General features: G+C 47.5%; 2 protein-coding genes across 3 annotated transcripts; both read left to right on the top strand.

Annotated features, from left to right (window-relative positions):
• Positions 1-817: 817 nt before the first annotated feature.
• hcfc1a (host cell factor C1a) lies at positions 818-12,074 on the top strand (the record flags this gene model as incomplete). The annotated part of the gene is made up of 27 exons (XM_080000107.1): positions 818-1,013; positions 1,587-1,735; positions 2,454-2,614; positions 2,755-2,963; positions 3,112-3,196; positions 3,304-3,410; positions 3,544-3,723; positions 3,831-4,073; positions 4,166-4,314; positions 4,410-4,589; positions 4,691-4,915; positions 5,242-5,346; positions 5,461-5,677; positions 6,047-6,180; positions 6,311-6,458; positions 6,545-6,765; positions 6,853-7,678; positions 8,425-8,573; positions 8,812-8,934; positions 9,059-9,266; positions 10,108-10,383; positions 10,470-10,576; positions 10,665-10,799; positions 10,888-11,073; positions 11,166-11,463; positions 11,553-11,616; positions 11,737-12,074. 27 exons carry the CDS (start codon positions 818-820, stop codon positions 11,774-11,776), a joined length of 5,121 nt encoding a protein of 1,706 aa, XP_079856233.1. The 3' UTR covers positions 11,777-12,074.
• Positions 12,075-19,405: 7,331 nt separating this feature from the next.
• On the top strand, positions 19,406-22,930 carry gata1a (GATA binding protein 1a). Of its 2 annotated transcripts, XM_080000127.1 has the most exons (7): positions 19,480-19,488; positions 20,171-20,183; positions 21,040-21,276; positions 21,404-21,934; positions 22,027-22,172; positions 22,259-22,384; positions 22,484-22,930. In XM_080000127.1, exons 3-7 carry the CDS (start codon positions 21,057-21,059, stop codon positions 22,772-22,774), a joined length of 1,314 nt encoding a protein of 437 aa, XP_079856253.1. In that variant the 5' UTR covers positions 19,480-19,488; positions 20,171-20,183; positions 21,040-21,056; the 3' UTR covers positions 22,775-22,930. The 2 variants fall into 2 exon arrangements, with proteins under 2 accessions (XP_079856252.1, XP_079856253.1); XM_080000126.1 differs by lacking the exon at positions 20,171-20,183 and having other exon boundaries at positions 19,406-19,488.
• Positions 22,931-22,951: the final 21 nt, after the last annotated feature.

The raw sequence follows: 22,951 nt of genomic DNA, 5'->3' as shown, positions 1-22,951 counted from the left end.
ATGCTAGCTACACAGCTAACATTGTTAGCGTTAGCCACGCAACTAGCGCTGTTAGCATTAGCCACACAGCTAACGCGGTTAGCATTAGCCACACAACCGGCGCCGGTAGCATTATCCATACTGCTAACATTGTTAGCATTCACTACACGGCTAACATTGTTAGCACGGCTAAACTGGGCTGACCGACTAACGGCTAGTGCTAACGAAAGGTAGGAGTGGATTTTATTGAATGGTGCGAGTGCGAGCGGGTTATTTCTTGACCCCGCGAACACGTTCGACAGAAGGCATCAATGGGAGCGTTGCCTCGGTGCAGGTTGGCGTTGAAACCGCGCGGGAGGTTTTCTGCTTGGGAACCGGAGCCCGGGATGCTACGCGCGTTAGCCGCAAGATGGCGGCTCCCACGGCAGCATGAAAAGCCGCCTCTTGTGTGCGGCTACGCTCTGAATCGGTTCCCTCGGGGGGGACGTGGTGTGGTTAACCGGGTGGAGAGTACGCGGCGGCAGTGTTTTTATGTGACCGTGTCCGTTTCGGGTTTTTTTTCCCGCTGCGTTTCGCAGGGATCCGTCGGCTTCCAGCGCTTCCGCCATTTTTCGGCTCGGCCGCAGCGGAGGTTTGTTTGGTTGCAAGATGGCGCCTTCCACCGGGAACAACACCGGACACGACGCCAAGCTCCGCGCTGGGACGCTTCCCAGCGCGCGTCCGCGGTGCGGCGACGCGTTTCCCCGCGCGAAAATTAAATGTCGCCGTTTTTAGTTTTTGGTATGAGGCGTTGCGCGTTAAACCCCAAACTCCGTGTTCCGTCCACTTTCCAGGAGACATGTCCGCTCCTGGTTCCACGGGATCCGGGGCCACAGGGTCTGTGCTGCAGCCGCGGTGGAAGCGGGTCCTGGGCTGGTCCGGCCCGGTGCCCCGGCCCCGGCACGGACACCGAGCGGTGGCCATCAAGGAGCTGATGGTGGTGTTCGGAGGAGGGAACGAGGGCATCGTGGACGAGCTGCACGTCTACAACACGGGTCGGTCGACTGGTTGTTTATGTACTATTATTATTATTACTGTTATTGTTACTGTTATTATTATTGTTATTGTTGTTATTATTGTTATTGTTTACGGGTCTCTAAACACATCCAGTGCAGCGCCATCTGCCGGACGCGCTGGGTACTGCGGGAGAAAAATGGCGCGATAAAATAAAATGGATGATCCGTCAAGTGACGTTTGCTTCCCTGAGACAATAATAACGTGGAACATGTAGTGAAACGATCAGGGAACAGACCCAAAGAGAACGACAACGTAGGAATACACACTTCAAAGCAATACCAAACAATTATAAGTAAAAGTGTGTGTGCGTGCGTGCGCTCCAGTTAGTGAAAATAAATATTACAGGTTAGGGACCATGTTCAGCAGCTGGTGGTTATGGTAAAGTACGCCGACTGGGCGTAGGACCCAAACGGATGATTGGCTCTGTTCACCCACAATGCAATGCACACATGCAAATGTATGTTCCCCATCAGACGCGCTGACAGCCTGGTATTCCCGCTGCGGGGCGTTCTCTTTAATCCTGTTATTTATTTTTATTATTTATTTTTCAGCAACAAACCAGTGGTTCATCCCGGCAGTCCGTGGCGACATCCCTCCCGGTTGTGCCGCGTACGGTTTTGTTTGTGATGGAACGCGGCTTTTGGTGTTTGGGGGAATGGTCGAGTATGGGAAGTACAGCAACGATCTCTATGAACTACAGGTACTACAGGCCTCTTTGTTGATGTTGTTGATGTTGTTGTTGTTGTTGTTGTTGTTGTGAAAACAGTGACTCCTATAACTTCTGAACCGCATTGTTTTAGTTTGTGGTATGTGTTGGAAAGGTAGACAAGATACTGTTGAAACAACACACATTAACTGTATTTTTATTATAATTAAAAGGAGGCTTTTATACATTGAGTTTTTCAGTTCAAAACTTAAACCTTTTCTGACTCGGCGTCTAGCTTCAGGGCTGTGTCAGAGATTTAACGCATGACGATCATGATTGATAAAAGTATCCTATTTTTAGAAGTATTTTGTGTGTGTGTGTAGGATGGAGGGGGGCGGGGCGGCATATTTATTGATAACCTTTACATTCTGTTAGTAAAGTGTGTGACATACATGTTGTTGTGACACTGAGTACAATGTTCATTTGATAAGATTGGAGCATAATCAAACAAACGGTGACTGGTCTAGAATACACCCGCTGAGTACCCTGTCTGACCACCCTCACATCTACTTTGCGGACTGTAAAAATACGGTGTCCTGCAAAGGAAACAAGCAGTCTGGGGCTGTTAGCTTGTCAAGTGCTGTACCTTTCCAGACACATTTAATCACCCTTAATACCTCTGTAAACGCTGAATTCAGGCAACATGGTATTGTTGTTATTGACATCCATGACCTAACCCCCCTGAATAGATCATTTGTTGTTGTTGTTACAGGCGAGCAGATGGGAGTGGAAAAAGTTAAAGGCAAAGAACCCAAAGAATGGGCCGCCTCCTTGTCCGCGTCTTGGCCACAGTTTTTCTCTGGTCGGCAACAAATGCTACCTGTTTGGTGGCTTAGCCAATGACAGCGAAGATCCCAAAAACAACATTCCCAGGTAAAAAGGCTCCGCCTTAAGATGGCCCACGAGGGCAGACATTGAGCTTCATCGGTCAATCTTAAACACTACAATTTCAAGTTTCAGATATGTGCGTTTCAAAGCAGTTTCACCCAAGTCCATGCTGTCTTGGCTCCTAGGTATTTGAATGACCTGTACACTCTGGAGCTGCGTGCGGGCTCCACGGTGGTTGGATGGGACATCCCAATCACATATGGAGTCCTGCCTCCACCACGGGAGAGCCACACCGCTGTGGTGTACACAGAAAAGACAAGCAGGAAATCCCGCCTGATAATCTACGGTGGGATGAGTGGCTGTCGGCTTGGAGATCTGTGGACACTTGATATTGGTAGGGGTTATTTCCTTTTTTGTCTTTTTATTTTCTCTGCATCCGATAGAAAAACATTGCAGGACATGGATAGATGCAAAAAGATATTGATTTGTATTTCCCTGAATTACTTGCAGACTATGTAAACCCTACTTGTCATCTTTTGTAGATACTCTTACCTGGAACAAGCCGTCAGTGAGTGGCACAGCTCCCCTTCCCAGGAGCCTGCACTCTGCCACAACCATCACTAACAAGTAAGGGCCGTGGCAATTTTTGGTGAATTGTGTCAGGAATGTAGGAGGTTTACATTATGCAATTTCCACACCGTTCTTTGTGGTAATTTCCGTCTTTTAATTTTCAGGATGTATGTGTTTGGCGGATGGGTTCCTCTGGTCATGGATGATGTTAAGGTGGCAACCCATGAGAAGGAATGGAAATGCACAAACACTCTTGCCTGCCTAAATCTAGGTCTGTGTTTTTTGTTATTTGTTTTTACCTGATGCATATTACTAGGCACTATATGCTGCTAGGTATTACCTAGAGCAACCGGTTGAGGGGAAGCATGTTTCTTAAATTGTTGCACATTTTAATCTGTCTCCAGACTCCATGTGTTGGGAGACAGTTTTGATGGACACCCTTGAGGATAACATCCCACGGGCCCGTGCTGGCCACTGCTCTGTGGCCATCAACTCCAGACTCTACGTTTGGAGTGGCCGTGATGGTTATCGTAAAGCTTGGAACAACCAGGTCTGTTGCAAGGACCTCTGGTACCTCGAAACTGGTAGGTGTGCTGCCACGGGACGTCTCAATCAGCTGCGCTCATTATGACCTGTGGTTCTTAAGCGAATGCTTGACTAGGTGGCCACTGATTATCTAATTTCTCTCCAGAGCGACCACATGCCCCTGCAAGAGTGCAGCTAGTTCGTGCCAACACCAACTCACTGGAGGTGAGCTGGGGCGCCGTCTCGACGGCAGACACCTACCTGCTGCAGCTGCAGAAATATGACATCCCAGCAGCCACGGCTGCCACCTCACCTTCCCTGAGTGCCACGTCCTCGCTGCCCGGGAACTCTCCCAAGAGCCCCGCCCCGGCCGCTGCAGCGCCCTCCGCTCAGACCCTACCACAGACAGGTAGCCCCTCCACCTCCACGACCCCCTTCATGCCAGCCATGTGTTGTAAAAACTCTTGAGTGCCTAATGTTTGTGTACTGTTCTTTTGGCAGCTATCTTGAAGGTTGCAGCTCCCCAGTCTGCTACTGGTACCTCTATTGTCACCGTCCGCCCCAACCAGGCTGGGAAATCCCCTCTCACTGTGACAACACTTCCTCCAGGTGTCCGCATGGTAGTGCCTGCCCAGACCACACAAGGATCTGTAAGTGAACAAGAGCCTGCTTTTTATTATTGAATAACTTGGTAGAAAAATCGAATCCTAATGAGGCTTAACATATTCCCCCTTATTTTGCGCAGCCAATCGGCAGTAGCCCTCAGATGAGTGGTATGGCAGCTTTAGCCGCAGCAGCAGCGGCTACACAGAAGATGCCGCCCTCCTCAGGCACAGTGCTCAATGTCCCCGCCGGGGCCACCATTCTCAAAACGGTAGCTGTTTCCCCCGGCACAACCACAGTTAAAGTGGCCTCTCCAGTCATGGTACAGATGTCCAGCAAATTCCCTCCCCCTTTAGTCACTATCATTAGCTGCGCTTTAGAATGAAGTGAAACGTACAGATGCTTAAAGAAATGTTCTTGCAGGTGAGTAACCCGGCCACCCGAATGCTGAAGACTGCAGCAGCCCAGTTGGGCACAGCCACAGCATCCTCTCCCACCACTCCCACCAGACCCATCATCACTGTGCATAAGTCGGGCACAGTCACAGTGGCTCAGCAGGCCCAGGTGGTCACCACTGTGGTGGGAGGAGTCACCAAGACCATAACCCTGGTCAAGAGCCCCCTCGCTATGGGCAGCGGCGGCACTCTGGTAAGATGACCACCATCAGGGAGAACGCTTTTGATTCCAATGGCTCTCATGCATGTTGTAACTTCAAGGTCTAGATAATTGCTTATTCATAGTGTCGGGTGGGTTGTATTTGTTTTTCGCTCTTGTCACAAGACATTCATGGTGTGCTCTGAAGTTTCTCATTTTCAGATCAAAGGGGAAAAGTAACTGTGGGAAAATTTACCAAAAGAAAACAAAGCAAGAGAGTATTGAACTGCACGACTTACGGTCGGCTAAGGCTTCAATGATGCAGAGCCACTGTTTCGCCATGCTGTCCAGTGTAACTCGAGTCTTCCTCCTGTTGGCAGATCTCCAACCTCGGCAAGATGATGTCTGTTGTACAAACAAAACCAGGGCAGACATCAGGTGTTACAGGCCAGGGTTCCACAAACCCTCTCACACAGATCATACAGGTCAGCTATCTGCATGAGCGCTGGAAATGCGGGAGGTATCTTAAGACTCCAGAGACGGACAACAGGTGCCTTTCATCCTATGGTTTTCCATAACCTGCACCCATTTCTCTGCAGACCAAGGGTCCTCTCCCTGCCGGCACCATCCTGAAGCTGGTCACCTCTGCGGATGGCAAGCCCACCACCATCATCACCAGCTCACAGGCCGGTGGCACAGGCAACAAGCCCACTATTCTCAACATCAGTGGCATGTCTCCCACCACTACCAAGCAAGGCACCACCATCATTAAGACCATCCCTGTCTCGGCCATCATGACCCAGCCTGGAGCTACAGGTCTGAGTTCACTGCATTGTCCCTTTAACCGCATAGTACCAAGAAAACATAGCGCCATCTCTGAAGGTATTACTGAAAATTATTCCTAGTTCTTGTTCAAACATTTTAGAATACAATAATTGACTGCATTTAAATAATGTGGATTGTGTTTTTAGCAAAGTGTAATTTAATCATTGCAACAACACTGTTGGACTGCCACAAGTAAAAGTCAAAGTTCTAGGAACTAATCAGCATGTTGTTTTTATTAAATTTTCTCCATGTTTGGCATACATTAAGGATGTTGTGGCTCCTGTAGCTTTTTTTGTGTTTATGGTAAAGAGAATACAGATGATTGTTAGCCAGACATGCCGACTACACATCTCTATGCAGGTGTGACAAGCAGTGGCATGAAGACACCAATCACAATCCTCACCACAAAGATGATGACTACCGGAACCCCTGGCAAAATCATCACTGCGGTGCCCAAACTTGGCACTGCAGCCGGCCAGCAGGGATTAACACAGGTACATGTGTTTTTTTTCTTTCTTTTAAGTGTTGGTTGCTTGGTTACCCGACCCTGCTCAGAACAGTGGTTGTTGCATGTTCACCCCTCTTGGCGTAGTTGTTCTCTGAACTTCAATCCTTTGTCACCAGGTGGTTTTGAAGGGTGCTCCTGGGCAGCCAGGCACCTTCCTGCGAACTGTGCCCATGAGCACAGTGGGTGGAGTTCGACTTGTCACGCCAGTGTCAGTGTCTGCCGTCAAGCCCGCTGTTACCACACTGGTTGTCAAGGGAACGACCGGTAGGCATCACAATCCCATTGTTGGGCACCTTTACTATTCACATGTTCTTGGATGTGTGTTTAAGTCCTTGTCCTACCCCCTGTAGGTGTCACTACTCTGGGGACAGTCACCGGCACGGTATCTACCAGCCTGGCAGGCGGCAGTGTGGCCAGTGCCGACGCGTCGTTGGCGACGCCCATCACCACGTTGGGCACCATCGCCAACCTGTCCAGCCAGGTCATCAACCCCACCTCTATTACTGTGTCAGCAGCGCAGACCAGCCTGACCTCTGTGTCCTCACTGCCCTCCTCTACCATCACCGTGCAGGTACAGCCTACTTCTGTGACCTGGTGGTAGATCTCTCAAGGTTTGTTTGTTAGACGCTGACTGTGTGTTCCTGTCTTGCCTCCACAGAACCAGCCCACCCAAGTGACGCTGATCACTACCCCCAGTGGGGTAGAGGCCCAGCCGGTGCAGGACCTGCCCGTCTCCATACTGGCCTCGCCAACCTCTGAGCAGCCCAGCTCCACTGAAGCAGGTGGAGGTGGAGACGGCTCTGGTACTGTCACGCTGGTGTGCTCAAACCCGCCCTGCGAAACGCACGAGACGGGCACCACCAACACCGCCACCACCTCCTCTGCCACCATGGGTGCAGGACAGGTGTGCTCAAACCCCCCCTGCGAGACGCACGAGACAGGCACCACCAACACTGCCACCACCTCCTCTGCCGCCATGGGTGCAGGACAGGTGTGCTCCAACCCCCCCTGCGAGACGCACGAGACGGGCACTACCAACACAGCTACAACTGCATCATCAAACATGTCTGCACTGCGCATGTGCTCCAATCCCCGCTGCGAGACCCATGAAACCGGGACGACAAACACGGCGACCACCGCCTCAGCCAGCATGGGCGGGGTCCAGCAGGTGTGCTCCAACCCTCCATGCGAGACGCATGTGACCGGCACAACCAACACCTCCACGCAGGCCTCATCCGGCATGGGCACGGGTCAGACGAGCACGGTGCAGAGGGTGTGCTCTAACCCACCCTGCGAAACCCATGAGACGGGAACCACCAACACCCCGTCCACTGCCACCTCCAGCATGGGAGGCGACCAGACCAGCACAGGGTCCGGGACTGTCCAGAGAGTGTGCTCCAACCCCCCCTGTGAAACCCACGAAACCGGGACCACCAACACGGCCACCACCGCCACCTGCAGCATGGAGACAGGCGAGGGCACAGGTACTCAGCTAAACATCCAAAGAGCCCTAAAAATGTATTTTATTTTTTTCCCCACCCAGCACTGCTGATAATCTACCAATACCATTCAATTCTATGGTTTAAGTTTTGTAAAATACTTCCATGAAATGCTTTACTGGACTACAAAGGTTCAGTAAAGCAATGTTTATCTTATTTACATTAGGAACGTAGAGCTTAGAATGTAATTGCATGTGACAAATACGGTTTCCCGTTTCAGAAGTGCATGATTTATTATTACAAGTATTTACACAAAAACAGTGCGTCCCCACTGTCTCGACATTTATATTTTTATTTTATTTTTATTTTTTTCATTCCAGGTTTTGTGCGAAACGGGAAAGTCCTTTAACACAGTTGTGTTTAAAAAAGGAAAAGAAAAAAATACATAGCTGTAGGAAATAAATAGATGTAAAATTAAAAGACATGCATAAATAGTCTGTCATCAATGTCAATTGCAATCGATAGTCGATCACCAATTGACAATTTAATCATAAATCTGCCCAAGTCTAATATACAGAAATATGAAGAGGAATTTATTTTTATTTCTGTATTCTACTGAATTTGTTCTGTGAAATATTATGCACATCAGTTGGTGTATTGACAAGATGGTAGCAATTTCCATTATCTATAAAATGTTAATATAGCGATATAAAATCGTATCCCACCATTTTAACATCAAATTGTGAGATCCAGGAAGCAAAACTCTTAACTCCTTTTGAATCCGTCTGCAGCCCAGCAGACTGAGGAGGGAGCGGACGGTGCCAGCAGTGCAGAAGTGGCTTCCAGCACCGCATCTGGAACCAGCCCAACCACCACCATCCAGAGCCGAGCCATCACCACAGTCACCCAGTCTACTCCGGTCCCCGGACCCTCTGTACCTGTAAGAATGCCATTAATTCACCAGCAGCAATTTCCTAACACTACTATGCATTGCTGTCAACCACAAAGCAACCAGGTTTCATTTCCTCTTGATTTGGCCGGGGAAACGAAACCCCTGATGAAGCAAACGTGAACATTTCACATGATCCATGTATAAAGAACTAATGCTGGATGGCCGCTGGAGAACCTCCCTGCCTGCGTCCTGGTCCAATCAGTGTCTTTTCTCCTCCCTCCCCCAGTCAATCTCATCGATCACAGAGGGAGCTGGTTCCGCAGCCGAGCCCATGCAGACGGACGTGAGTGCGGCGGCAGATGCTGCACCTGCTGAGGAGGGAGTGACTGCCATGGAGGCCCAATCAGAGGTGTGCGGCCCGCTACTAGTTCTCAAGACCTTAGATTATTGGGGTTTTTTTTTTAATATATACTTTGTAAGATTTCCAACTGTAAGCAGCCCGGTCATTGAACTTGTGTTTCTCATCCCTGCAGGGTGAGGCGACAGCGGCCAGCGCCCTGAACCTGCCTGCAGAGCTGATGTCCGAGGGCCAGGGAGCCACACTCATGGTGACAGGGCTGTCCGACGAAGAGCTGGCCGTGACCGCAGCGGCAGAGGCAGCCGCCCAGGCTGCAGCCACGGAGGAAGCCCAAGCCCTGGCCATCCAGGCTGTTCTCCAGGCTGCTCAGCAGGCCGTCCTGAGTGAGTCAACGCTTGTTCTGGAGGAATAAACTGGGGCTGGGTATTATGCAGGATCGCAATCGATTCAATCCGATTCCATTTGACTTTCGATTTTAAGGTCACGATTTATAGATAGATGGATGAATAGAGATAACCTTTCCGGCACCGCCAGTGAGTTTCACTATTCACATATGAGGCTACATTCAGGAACATTTCCGTCTTGCGCCTTTTCACACATGTCATGATAATGACAATAGATGGGGCAAGGGACAGTCCAGCAGAAGTCACCCGATGCAGTCCCCCTGTGCCAGAGAGCCACAGACGGAGCAACGGCGAATACAGCTCATTCACTTGCATGTACAAAGAGGATGTATATAGACATAGCACGCAAATAAATATGCCTATGAAATAAATTAACAAGGCAATAAATGGAAATAATGAGTAACCAGCACAAGTGCGGCCGAGGTTGGGGATCTTTCATTCCAATTCATGGGATCGTTCATCACTTTCATTGCACCGCAGGATTTCATGAGCCCCTCTGAATCTTATGCAAAGTTGCCATTTTCAAGCAAGCAAAATAGGAAAGCGAAACCCCTGCAGCGTACAACGTGGCGGTGGTGCAGGTCCACCACAGACACTTGTACACACGCTCTCCCATTTGGAAAACAGAACAGTTAGTTTATTTTTTACCATTTGAATAGGCTATTTTGGAACATTTTAATAGGCCATTACAAAATAAAAGATTTTCGATTTTACTGTTAACACAGTCATTCATTTAGTCAGCACATTTTAACATCCCTAGTCTGTACGTGTGTTTTTAAATATCATCAATGGATTAATGGGCTGTATTAACCTTTCCCAGATGAGGGGGATTCCAGCGGAGAGAGCCAGCAGCAGGCCAGCATCCCTATCGTGCTGACCCAGCAGGACCTGGTTGCTCTGGTCCAGCAGCAGCAACAGCTCCAGGAAGCTCAGGCGGCGGCCCAGCAGGGCACCGTCGACGCCAGCCTGCCCACCGAGGGGCTTGCCCCCGCCGACAGCCTCAACGACCCGTCGGTGGAGAGCAATGGACACAACGAGATGGCCGCTGGAGTCACTAGCGCCGTCGCATCGTTGCTGCCACGCACCACCGCAGAGAGTAAGGCCATAACCTAAGACCTAGAATTTAGCGGGCCGGTGTCTGGGCATGACCCCATAATGACCTCTGCCCTCTCCACTCAACAGCTCTGGCCCCATCGAGTACATTCGCACCCTCCGTTTCAGTTGCCAGCCCGGCCAAGCTGCAGGCTGCAGCTGCTCTGGCCGAGGTGGCCAATGGCATCGAAGGAGGGGTAAGCTCTGGGCCATCCTTGTCAACGTCAGCCTCCGTTTAATTATTTGAAATTAGTCAGCCGCTAATCTTGGTTTGATTTCTGACAGAAACAAACTCCACAGCCGGCTCCGGTGAAGGCTGTTGTGAAGAAGGAGAACCAGTGGTTTGACGTTGGAATTGTCAAGGTGACGAATATGGTTGTCACCCACTTCTACATGCCAGCAGACGATTCGCAAGGAGATGTGAGTCTCTCAGGTCGCCGCTTCCACTTCTTCATTACATCTCGGTTTCCAGCACGTCTGTAAGCCCTCTTTTTGTTTTGTGTTGCAGGATGACTCGGGCCTCGTGCCGGACTACAACCAGATGAAGAAAATGGAGCTGCAGCCCGGCACAGCCTACAAGTTTCGGGTTGCCGGAATTAATGCGTGTGGTCGTGGGACCTTTTCGGAAATCTCTGCTTTCAAGACATGCCTACCAGGGTTCCCAGGGGCACCTTGTGCCATCAAGATCAGCAAGGTGAGCGAGCAAGCGAAGCCTTGTGGTGCCGTGCGAGGTGTCTTTATTGCCCCCTGGTGGTTCTCCCCTTAAACCGGTGTTCCCTTGCACAGAGCCCAGACGGCGCCCACCTGACCTGGGAGCCCCCCTCGGTGACCTCGGGGAAGATCATAGAGTACTCTGTCTACCTGGCTATCCAGAGCAACCAGACAGCCGAGGCCAAGGCCTCCACCCCCGCCCAGCTGGCGTTCATGCGGGTGTACTGCGGGCCCAACCCCTCCTGCCTAGTGCAGTCCTCCAGCCTCTCCAACGCCCACATCGACTACACCACCAAGCCAGCCATCATCTTCCGCATTGCCGCCCGCAACGAGAAGGGCTACGGTCCCGCGACCCAAGTCCGATGGCTGCAAGGTGAACCCCTTCGCCCCTAGTCAGTTTAACATACTCCTCATCTGTGATCGCATAACTGATCGATGTGTATTCATCTCTCCACTATATAGAGTCTGGCAAAGACGCGACCTCTGCAAAACCTGCTCCCAAAAGACCAGGCACCTCCCCCGATACGTAAGTACCACACTCAAGTGACCACTGGCTCAGTGCACACCAGACTGTAGATTGAAAAGTTTGCTACTGATGAATGCTGCACTCCAAAACTTACTGTGGTTTTCATCTGCCCCCCCGCAGTAAGGCTACTGGTCCAAAGAAAGCAAGGACGGATCAGTGAGGTGGCCCAGAACCCCCCCCACCCCCCCCCACCCCCAGTCTCTTGTCCCCTTTTCACTTGCTGTCTTTTCACCAGGAAGACTGACCCCTTCACCTCTTCATCCTCATCCTAATTTCATCCTCCATCCTCAAGTTTGACTCAGATCCAACAGATGGAGGCAGAACACATCATGCGGCCGAATTGAAAGTCAACCTGAGCGATTTCCCTGTAGATAAGCCCCTCTTTTGTCGGTTGTACTTTTTTTGTTTTTTAAAAATCACAAAGTTAGAAGCACATTAGAGCTATTTCAGTCTGATCATATACCATCTTTTTTTTCTTTTTTTTCTTTTTTTTTTTTTTGGATAGTTTCTGTAGTTGAGCAGCTTAGAGATGCATTTACGGCTTCTGCAACCCGGAAGCCAGCCTGTGCGTAATGTTAGGTTTTTCTTCTTTTTTATGTGAATTTTTTCAGAAGGAGGGGGTTTGTCGAGAGAGACTACATGCGATGATGTACAGTGCTGGAAATGCAGTGGCATTAGTTTAGACGAGAGGAAAAAATCAGTATGGAAACAAATAAAGCACTTGTCCTCACAGCGAGGGGACATCTTTCTTTTTTTCTTTATCTTTTTGTGCTCCAAAAAAAATGTGCTCCAAGAATCCAACCTGTACAGACATCATACTGGACTCCAGTTTCCTGGTAATGTCATCACTGTGCGCTTTTTACCCCAAGATGAGGACTGGTGGTGGACATGAAGTGGACTAAATGAATGGAGAAAGATGAGATTTGTAGAGAATGAATGACATAGACTTGCTAGGACTGAGACTTGCGGCATACACGGAAAAAAGAAAAAGAGAAAAAACTTGCAAAACCTTCCCAAAAAATTAGCAAGCAATGATGCAGAAGACCTCTTTATGTAGTTTATTTTTGTATTTTTAAGCTTTTTTCCTGTGTGTATGTCAAGTGTGCATTTTTTTAAAACCTCACTTTTTTTAACTGTTGTTCATCCCCATAGTCTTTGTGGGAAGAGGGGTGGCTGTGTTGAGGTGACCGCTGTATTTTTAATATGAATCAGTTGGTCGTACGTTCTTGTTCTAATGGAAGGTGTGGAAAGAGAGACGGACTTTTGTATTTGTTCCAACTAGGATGCAGATGTAACGGCTGAAGGGAACTTTGAAATCGACCCGGAGAAGAGCTGTTTTTTTTTTTTTTTGTTTTTTTTTTCCGTTTTGTTTTTTTGTTTGTACTACTACTTGCTCAGTAATTGTATTTCTTTGTTTGCCAAACATGGAAAACTAAGAAGTGTAATAAGGAATATATGATCACCCTGCCCCCGCCCCATATCCCAGTCATTTGTGTTACACTTTCATGACCATGAACGTAGTGTCCTACCCTTTTCTTTACTTTGTTCGTTTTTTGTTGTTTTTTTCTTCTTTTTTTTTTTTTTTATAGAATGGCAAATTCTATTAGACTTATTTTCCCTATCCTATTGATGTATGTGAAATCCATTTAATAAATTTTAATTTTTTTTCTTCCACGGCTTTGTATTTCGGATTGCAGATGGTGTGCAAGCTCACTGACGTGTACCTGTATGTTTTTTGAATGGGGATATCTGGGGAAGAAAGCTTACATAGCCAGAGTTGTCACTTGTAAATTAGTTCATTCATATAGCAAGAATTAAACAAAGGAAAAAGAAAAAAAACTAAAAACAAACATCTTGGCCTTTTATATAGTTACCTGTAACAAACTTTTTACATGTTGGTCATCTCTTGATTGCCTTTTGTGTCTTTACTTATAAAAGAAACAAATATATATATAAATATATACAGTCTCCTTGTTTGGTCTGATTTGCTTCTGTTGAGCTGATTCACTGTAGTTTGAATCACTGCTAGGTTCATTACAATACAAACCTTTGTACGAGGAGGAGGGTTCTGACTGGCCGTGAGTGTAAATCAGCCATTCGCAAAGACAATTTCAGTTGTGATGGTTTGGACCAGGGAAGAGCGGAGCCCAGCTCCACTTTGCCGCCTTTCTACGACTCGCAGGTCCTCCGCCTCAGTTTCCGTTTGCGGTTTCTCCTGGTTTCTTTCTATAATGACGTTTTCTCTTCATATGCATTCATGATTTTGTGCGTATCGGTGTGTCTGAACAAAAACTAGACATGCATGCTAAAAGCAGTGTATTTTAGTAGTGATGCCTTAAGTTAGACCATAAGCTGAAGGTTCTCAAAAAAACAAAAAGGAGAAAAAAAAAAAAGATGAGTTTGTTCCTCTTTCCATGTGGTATACAATTGTGTCCTTTCCTTCCACAGTACCTTTGCCGGGTCACTTTTTGCACCCCTTGTTAGATAGGTCATCATCAGCAGTGCCAGGGTCTTTCGGAACATTTCCTCCCACACTGGGACACGTGCTGCTCTAAGCACTGACAGTTGTCGCGAGTTTCCCACGGCTGTTTGCAGGTTATCTGGAAATGTCCTGTATTTTCCAATGTGTGTTTTTTGTACTGTAGGGAGTAATGTATCTTTTATCATCAAAAAAATAAACATGTTAAACATAGTGGGACTTTGGCGTCATTTCTTGTGAGTGCTACTGTAGGTGAATCACCTGTAAGTCGGCCCGAGCGGTTCTGAGGAACGGCCCGTCCATGTGCGCACTCCCTTCATAGTTCAATGCTCCTATCTCCTCACGCCATTGCATTGCCTGCTTGCATGTCACCTGCGAGAACGGTCAATATTGTTTTTTAATTTTAAGTAGTAAAATAGCAGGGAAATCACAATAACACAACATAAGAAAAAGTCTGTAGAGGAATATCCATAACCCCCCTCCCCATTGTCAACATGGGTATGAATAACATACTATATTTTGCATACTAGACCTGTCAGGGGTGAAGCAAAAAATTATATTCTGGGCCCTATACCTCTCTTGATCCATGCCTCTCACCGATCTTTTGAGATTTTTTTATACTAGAACAACTAGTCTGTATACATGAATCTCAAGTTCAAGTTCAGGAGATTATTTGTCACATACATATATATACCGTCATACATATATGCAGTGAAATGTCATGACACCCGGTGATTACAAGCTCTAAAAATATTAAAATGTGCGTAATCGACACAAGGTGCTCGCGCAGGCGGCCGCAAGGGGCCACAATCGTGATTCTGGGTCCTTTTATCATATGATAAAATTAATTGTCTGTGTTGTATTAAATATACATTTAGATCCTCCTAAATTAAACTTAACTTACCCCCAGCACTTACCTCACATAATAGAAGTCCTGGCTATTCTGTAGAGGTTATTAGGGTAGTCACTAATGAACTGTTCATACCATATGCTTAAGTATGCACAGTTTGAAATCTCACCGCATTTCAACCCTCCTTTTTCAACATACTCCCTACATTGACAAAATGCTTAGTACTGTATTGCAAAATAATACAACTGAAGAAGACTTCACTGGAGTTGTGTTTTAATTGCACAAACAAGAAGAAAAAAACAATCGGCGCTCCAGCGCTAGCAGTATGTACAATTTCAGTACATTCAATCTATCCAAAAGCCCAGAGTGTAGTCGTTCAAAAAGCATGTAGGCCTCAAAGCAAAACATTCAGTGCAAATTTTTCGAATCAATTTGAAACCATTGTATTTTATTAAAGTTTCTATATTTGTGAACATTTAACATCAAACAAAAAAAAAACAAAAAAAACAACTATATATTTATATATATATATATATATATGGGTTTTTTTCCGGGCTCGGATGAACACATCATCATTCCGAAACAAATTAGTTTTCCGGGTTTCCCCTGAATGCAGCATCGCTTCCTGCTTGGAGAGCCGCGTCCGTGTCTAAACCAGTGTGTAAACCAGTGTGTAAACTAGTGTGTAAACCAAATGCACAGTGCAGGGGCGGACTAAACCATTTTGCGCCTTTTGTAAGGGGTGAGAGGGGCCCCAAAGAGCCTCTGCTATCTTTATTCATTGTTCACTATTTTTTATTTTTTTATTTTTTTATTTTTTTTCAGTCTCTCAACTTTTCCGAGCCCAGTTTACCCAATTAACTTCCTGGTTAACTTTTAGTTTATGGAGTTAAAATGCTGTCTATATGACTGTACCGATTTACTTGTGTAGACTACGCACATTTTAGTATTTTTAGTATTTTTACAGCTTATAGAGCTTATTGTGCGTAATCACCGGGTGTCATGACATTTCACTGCATAATGTATGACCGTATGTATATGTATGTGACAAATAATCTCTTGAACTTGAACTTGAACTTGAACTAGTCACATGTCTCCACCGGCTGCTCGGTGCATAGTGCTAAAATGATGGTTTTCCCCAACCCCTCTGCCACATCATTAAAATAAGAAAAAAGAAATCTAGTTATATTTACAATGACTAGTAGAAAGCGACATGTCTTCATATTATATCAACTTGAAATCAGAAATTGTCTCTGTTTTTGTCAGATGAATCACTGTTCTTTATTATTATGATTTATTTATTTATTTATTTATTTATTTATTTATACTTTTTTTTAAATTTATTTTTTATATTTTATTTTTACTTCAATGTGAATGAATCTACACTGAATATTTGTTGAGCTGTCTAGTTCTTCGTTTAATGCTTTCTATGTTGTGTTTTTGTATATATTTTACCTAGTATTTGAAATCGTACTTAAGTTCCTGATATTTACCTTAAACATTGGAAAATTTGCGCGCACACATTTTTTTTTTAATAGGCGCCCGCTGGAGAGAGCCTTAAGCCTTCCCCAAATCAATGAACGTGATCAGCAAAGAACTGTCAGTGCTACTGAGAAGTCTAAATAATAAAGATCTGCCTTGGCAACAACTATCTCTAAAGGTATCTGAACAAGACATAAATCACTTCCTGCTCACAATGGCACTATGGTTGGCAGCCATGCAATCGATTACAAGAGAGGAAAAGGGTCATGACCAGGAATGAGGGCCAGTTCCAGGTCGTCATGACGAGCCTCGAACCCTCCGGTTTCAGACAAACAGCAACGATTGTCTTCCGCAACAAAAACGACTGTTGCGGAAGGTGTGATGAAATTGATCACTCTCTGTATCGGCTTGTTTTCTTCATTTCTTTCTTTAAGGGTAGGTGGGGAAGTAGGTAACAGAAAATAACAATTTCACAGTGCGGCCTTGAACGCACCATCTATTGTACGTCCCCCGTATTTGGATGTTGTACTTATTACAGAATCACGTTTTTAATTTGTCGCACACGCTGATACAAGTTATCGAGCAACTCCAACACCAATTCAAATAACATTAATAATTGTGACCGATTTACTTTATTGCCACCAGAGGGCAGTGTATTGTCCCTGTGATGGTTTCCCTGCCTTGAAAGAGTCAGGGTGGTACTCAAGGACCATTATGGGAAGGGGAGATGAGTCAGTAAATTACTCAACATTCAGGGGGAGAAAGTCTTTTAATAAATGATTCGGAAAAAAATAAAAATATGCTCAAGACCGTATGTGATACACAAACAACACATCAATGGCTCAGAAGCCTTTATTCCCGTGCATCCCCATTGACAACTTAAGCAGAAAATCCGACTGTAGATGACTTAACATGATATTCAATAATTAACCAAAACTCCAATATACAAAGGAATACGCTCCTGAACGAAATGCAATGAACAAATGTCAAAGTCAAAGCGATAAATAACATTTGGACACATGTGGTGTCACACATACATGTTTTCCTCCGCGAGTCCGCAAAACAAAATCCCTCGAATCTGAGTGACCTGCGTGTAAAGCTTCTTTTTATTGGATCGTAATTGCCCTGCTTCATTAGCGATCGGGACGAGCTCATCCGCGGCCGCTTCAGCTTCGCCACAAGTCACGGGGCGTGCGGGTCGCTGACAAATGCGAGCGACAACACAATTACTAACGCCTTACCCTGTGTTTGTTCACCGCGCAGGCCACAGCTCAGAAGGAGGAGAAAGGCCGAGTGACAGCCAGAGAGCGTCATCGTGGTCAGAGAGTGACAAAGAGCAAAAGGGAGAGAGAGAGAGAGAGAGAGAGAGAGAGAGAGAGAGAGAACTCCCGGGTGTATATGGCGCTAAGAATGGCCCAGCAGCACGCCCTGCGGGGCAGAGATAAGGCGGCTTGTCTACACAGAAGCTTGTTTCTTGGGAATTGATGAGCTGACCCCCAAACTCCAGCCGCAGCAGAGTTTCACCCTCCATCACCCGCTCACCACTGCAGCTCACACCATACCTCAGCGCCGGAAGTGACACTTAACCGTAGCGCCGGGCTGCTGTTGAGATACCGTTGAGATGCTGTTTGACACAGCCTTGCATGCGTGTCGGTGTTGGGGATGTGCATGTGCGTGTCTCCCGGTGTGCACACGCACATCACGCACATCACGCACATCACACGCGTCACACATCGCACACATCACACACATCGCACACATCACACTCATGCCGCGTCTGTGCCCCGTCCTCGCGCAGGACCACAGTCGTGCTGCAATGTCCTGTCTGTCGCTGGTGCAGCGTGACAGCGGCAGGCCCGTAATTCCTGGCCTCCTCCTGTCATCTTGATAAGCTCTTATCAGGGCAAAGCAGCTCCCTCACAGCGCCACCAGCCACATCCCTGCCCGGGCCGTCCACCAGCCCAACGCACAGTGAGAGAGAGAGAGAGCGAGAGAGAGAGAGAGAGAGAGAGGGAGAGAGAGAGAGAGAGTCTTGTTCCTCTGACAGGCTCTCTGGCACCTCCGACATAATCAATTTGAATCAATCACTTCAATTAATCAGCTGCCCATTGAGGTCCAGGCGCTCTGCACGAGGCCAGTAACAGGTCTTAAATGCCAAGAAAAGGCTTGTCGGCCTCAGCCCTAAGCTGCTGTTACTCTCTGCTAATTTCCCTGAAAACTGTAAATGCACAAATAAGGGGGAAAAGCAGCGAGCCGCTTTGACTACCAAATAAACGGGGACAGAGTTGGGTTTGTGAGAGGGCCCGCTCGTGCCTGGACCATATCTTTCCCTATGATTGCGTCCGCCACCCACATTTGCATTACTGTACACTGTTCTAAGCGTCGTCCGACCGCGAGAGAAATTGGGTCTTTGCATTTTATATTTGCTTTGTCAAACGCCTGTTAAAGCTTTTTTTCCATGTCAGTCCGCTCTTATCAGGGGCTTTACTGTACGCACATTCATCAACAGACAAAGGGATCCATCCTGCACTCGTCCTAATCCTAATGTGAGAACACATCGTGCCATACACAACAATGCACAATCTATCGGCAAATCATTATCTCATTAATTCCATGACATCTTTTTTCTGTTTCTTCTGCTCGCTTCCTCTCTAGAAATGAGCAGAGATAGCAGCGTTATCACGGCTGTATCAGCAACACAGTAATAACTGAGTAGTAGTGGAACAAGGCTTTGAAGCCGGGGGCCTCAACCTTTACTCAAACTCTGCAAAAGAAGACACACTTTATAAGCTCGTAGTAGCGGCAGTGGTAACCTTAACATTTACACAACATTTAGTGTCATTACTAACTGTCTAGCCGAGGAGAGAGGTGTGTCTTGTGAAAACGCTGTCCCCCACCGACCCCTCCCACGGCCCTGTCTGCTCGCCCAAAACTTGGTGGCTTGTCAGGAGGGCTGACGGGGCAAAACTTTCTCTCCTGTGCCATCGACCCCGACGGAGGTGACAGACAGCCTCAATCCTCCTCCCGGAATCGCTCCTTGGCTTCGCCCCCGACGCCTCAGGTAGGTCCCGCCGCCTCGTCCCCCTCGCGGATGGCCTCGACGCATCACACGCTTCGCTTTAGTGAGAAGAAGGGCTTTGGAGAGCACGTGCGCTCCGTTTACATTTTGAAAAAACTGCACCCTGCCAGCCCTGACCGCGACCCTTCAGAGGAACCAGAGGCGCCGAGTGCGTTAAGGTGACCCAGGCTCTGCTTCCCATCAGAGGAGGTGGCTGCTTCTCTTGATGTCTTTTATTTATTTACATCTTTTTCCATTGTGTAGTCAGTAATAGTATGAAATTCGACTGAGAAATGGCACCTAATAGGCACTTACGCGGAAATCTCCAAACCAATTTTTAGTCCATTTTGATGTTTTCATTGAATTCAGTCAAACTAGCGCTGCCGGCCTTTTATTCAATAAAAACATGTTGCCGAAGCATAAGTGTAAACAGAAAATAATTAAATAAATACAAAGACATAGTAAATGACCATACATAAGTACAGTAAGCGGTGTTAGACTAAAAACATTCCTGGTTCCACGAATTCACCTGGCCAGTTGTTCGGCTGCTGCCTCATCCAGGATAAAACCGCTCTGTGAGGCAATTTATTTCTTCCGTCCAGTCAAGAAATAGAAAATATGGATTATTGTTGATTAGTGTCATTTTATTTTCAAAGAGCTGAACCATTTTGCCTGCTCTTTTTAGGATGACATTGCAGGTGAGCTGTACTTTTTCCCTTTACATATATTGTGACGGATTTCTATTAATCTGATGTGATAAGGCGTGTGTTGGGTTGAATCAGTGAAGCTGTATATATTTACTATAGTATATAGTATGTATTTATTTAGCATACTAATAACAATATTGTCTATATGATTTATGGATGGCTCTTTTTTGGCACTTTCCGTCTCTAACTCTATCCTCTATCCTCCTATCACCAGTATGTACAAATATCAAGCAAAGGTAACATTTTTTCAGATTTTCTAATAAAGTAATAAAGTAATAAAATCAATACTGGATTTTATTACTTTATTGATAACTTTATTTAAAAAAATATATATACATGAACTCTATGATGAACTATATACAATTGCACTCATCTTAGCATTTCAAGGTTAAGAACTACAGCAGATAATCAGGCTACACTACAATATAACACACAACTGCAAAAAAATCCACAGACATTTCTCTATTCTTAAATTAGAAGTTGGGCCAAGCACTGTTTATGTTGAATTAGCTGAAGGAAGGAGTCGTGTGGTGTTTTTCAGCCGTAATAGAACGTCCCTAGAGGTATTTCTCTGGTATTCTTCTATACGAGCGCAATTATCGAATAAAGGCCAGTGTTTGTGCTATTACATTTATAGGCCCAATTATTTTTAGACCTTACTTTCAGCCACAATCAAATGAGGATCCCAGAAAAGGAAGTTTGAGGAGGCCTGATGTCGAGAGACCTCTTTTTCCAACGAAACAATTGGGTAGCAGACAAAGTTCAACACCTCAACCTGCTGAGGTGCCGGTCCAAAATGAAACATGTCTCCGCTGACGCCTCTCTATGCTTTTCCATTTGCCTACAGTTTGCGCTTGCTCCCCGATGAGAATGGAGGATTCCTCAGAGCAGTCCCAGTGGGTCTCTCCTGCCCTGATCGGCTCCGACCCTCTGGGCGGCTTCCCCTCGGAGCTCTTACCTCCAGGAGAAGAAGGGGAGTCCTTCTTCTCCAACCCTGAAACCGACTACAGCAGCCTGCACTCCTACTTCTCCAGCCCCAGCCCCAGCCACAGCCGGGCGCCCTCCACCTACAGGCATAGCTCAGGTCAGCGCAGCCCCCAGCAATCGTCCATCCTAAAGCTGTGTGTTCAAAAATCTTCCCGTTAAAGCCTTGAAATCCACTACGTAAAGACATATTTGAGACTGTGTTCTCTGCCATCTCTCTCCGACAGTGCGTCAGGTGTACACCACGCCGTCCCTCCTCAGCAACTTGCAGTGGCTGGATGGGACCACTAGCCAGTCGCTGAGCTCCCCCTACAACCCGCCGGCCTCCAGCTGGAGCAGCAACCCCCTGGCCAAGACTCCTCTCCACTCCCACTCCTATTCCCATTCTTTCTCCCACAACCCCACGTCCCTCTACACCTCCAGCCCCACCGCCGCCGCCGCCTCCTTCCCCGCTTCCAGAGACGGCTACCCCTCTCCGGACAGGGAGGGCAAGGAGAGTCCCCAGCCTCAGGAGGCCATGAAGGTCGAGCGCTTGAGTCCCCTGGGGGGTTCCGGGGCAGGCAGCAGTTTTCTGAACCTGACCTCTGTGTCGGGGGGCATGTACACCCCTTCGTCGCACTCGCTGGGGCCCTACGGCTCCTACATGACCTCCCCGCAGGACTACGGCACGCCCACGCTGTACTCCAACCCTGGGGCATGGCTCGGCCCGTCCGCCTACTCCCCCAAACTTCGCAACAAGATGAAGCTCTCCCCACCAGGTGAACCTCCACTGAATCCTGCTATTTCAAGGTGGTCATATTCATAATAATCAATATGTACTTATCAGTGAAATTTTGAAATTTCTCAACAGAGGCCAGAGAGTGCGTCAACTGCGGTGCCACAGCTACCCCTCTGTGGCGCCGGGATGGTACGGGCCACTACCTGTGCAACGCCTGCGGCCTGTACCACAAGATGAACGGCCAAAACAGACCCTTGATCCGCCCCAAGAAAAGATTGGTATGACACCAGATTCCCTTTCCTGAATGAGTTTATTCGTCAGAAAAGGCAGAAGTGATGCATATTTGATGGTCTCTGCGTTTCAGATCGTCAGCAAACGAGCGGGCACGCTGTGCGCCAACTGTCACACGAGCACCACAACACTGTGGCGGCGCAACGCCAGCGGGGAGCCCGTGTGCAACGCCTGCGGCCTCTACTTCAAGCTGCACAACGTGAGACATTCAGCTTCAACGGTGCAAGCATGTCAAGCCGCGCAGCAGCCGCCAAATGTCACTGCTTTCTAAATGTCACTGCTTTCTCCCCCACTGCAGGTTAACAGGCCGCTGACAATGAAGAAGGACGGCATCCAGACACGGAACCGCAAGGTGTCCAACAAGAACAAGAAGAGCAAGAAGAGCGCGTTGTTGGGGCCGTACACCGACATGTGCCCGGCCCCGCTGCCACTGGAGGACAACGTCGGGCCCTTCTCCTTCAGCCCCGGGCCTCTGCTGTCCTACGGCCATGCGCCGCATCTGATCCCCGCGCCGCCCGCCCTGCACCCCTCCGCCACGCTGCCCTACGCACACCACCCCAGCGTCGGCATGGTGCCTGCACTGGTGTGACGGGAGGGGGGGGGGTGGGCACCGGTCGGGCCTTGACCTCCCATGGAGGATCTAGTCTCGTGGATACGACAGGCCGCGAGGGAATCCAGGGAATCGATACCTGCCTTTTCTGCCTGGTATTTGTACAGATTTGTCCATATGTTTGAAGTAAATGTGATGCATTTGTAAAAAAAAGTG

The sequence above is a fragment of the Zeus faber genome (assembly GCF_960531495.2).
Source record: "Zeus faber genome assembly, chromosome: 5".
NCBI classification, from domain to species: Eukaryota; Metazoa; Chordata; class Actinopteri; order Zeiformes; family Zeidae; genus Zeus; species Zeus faber.
Note: the sequence above shows the minus strand (reverse complement) of the source record. Positions and strands in the feature narration are given on the sequence as shown.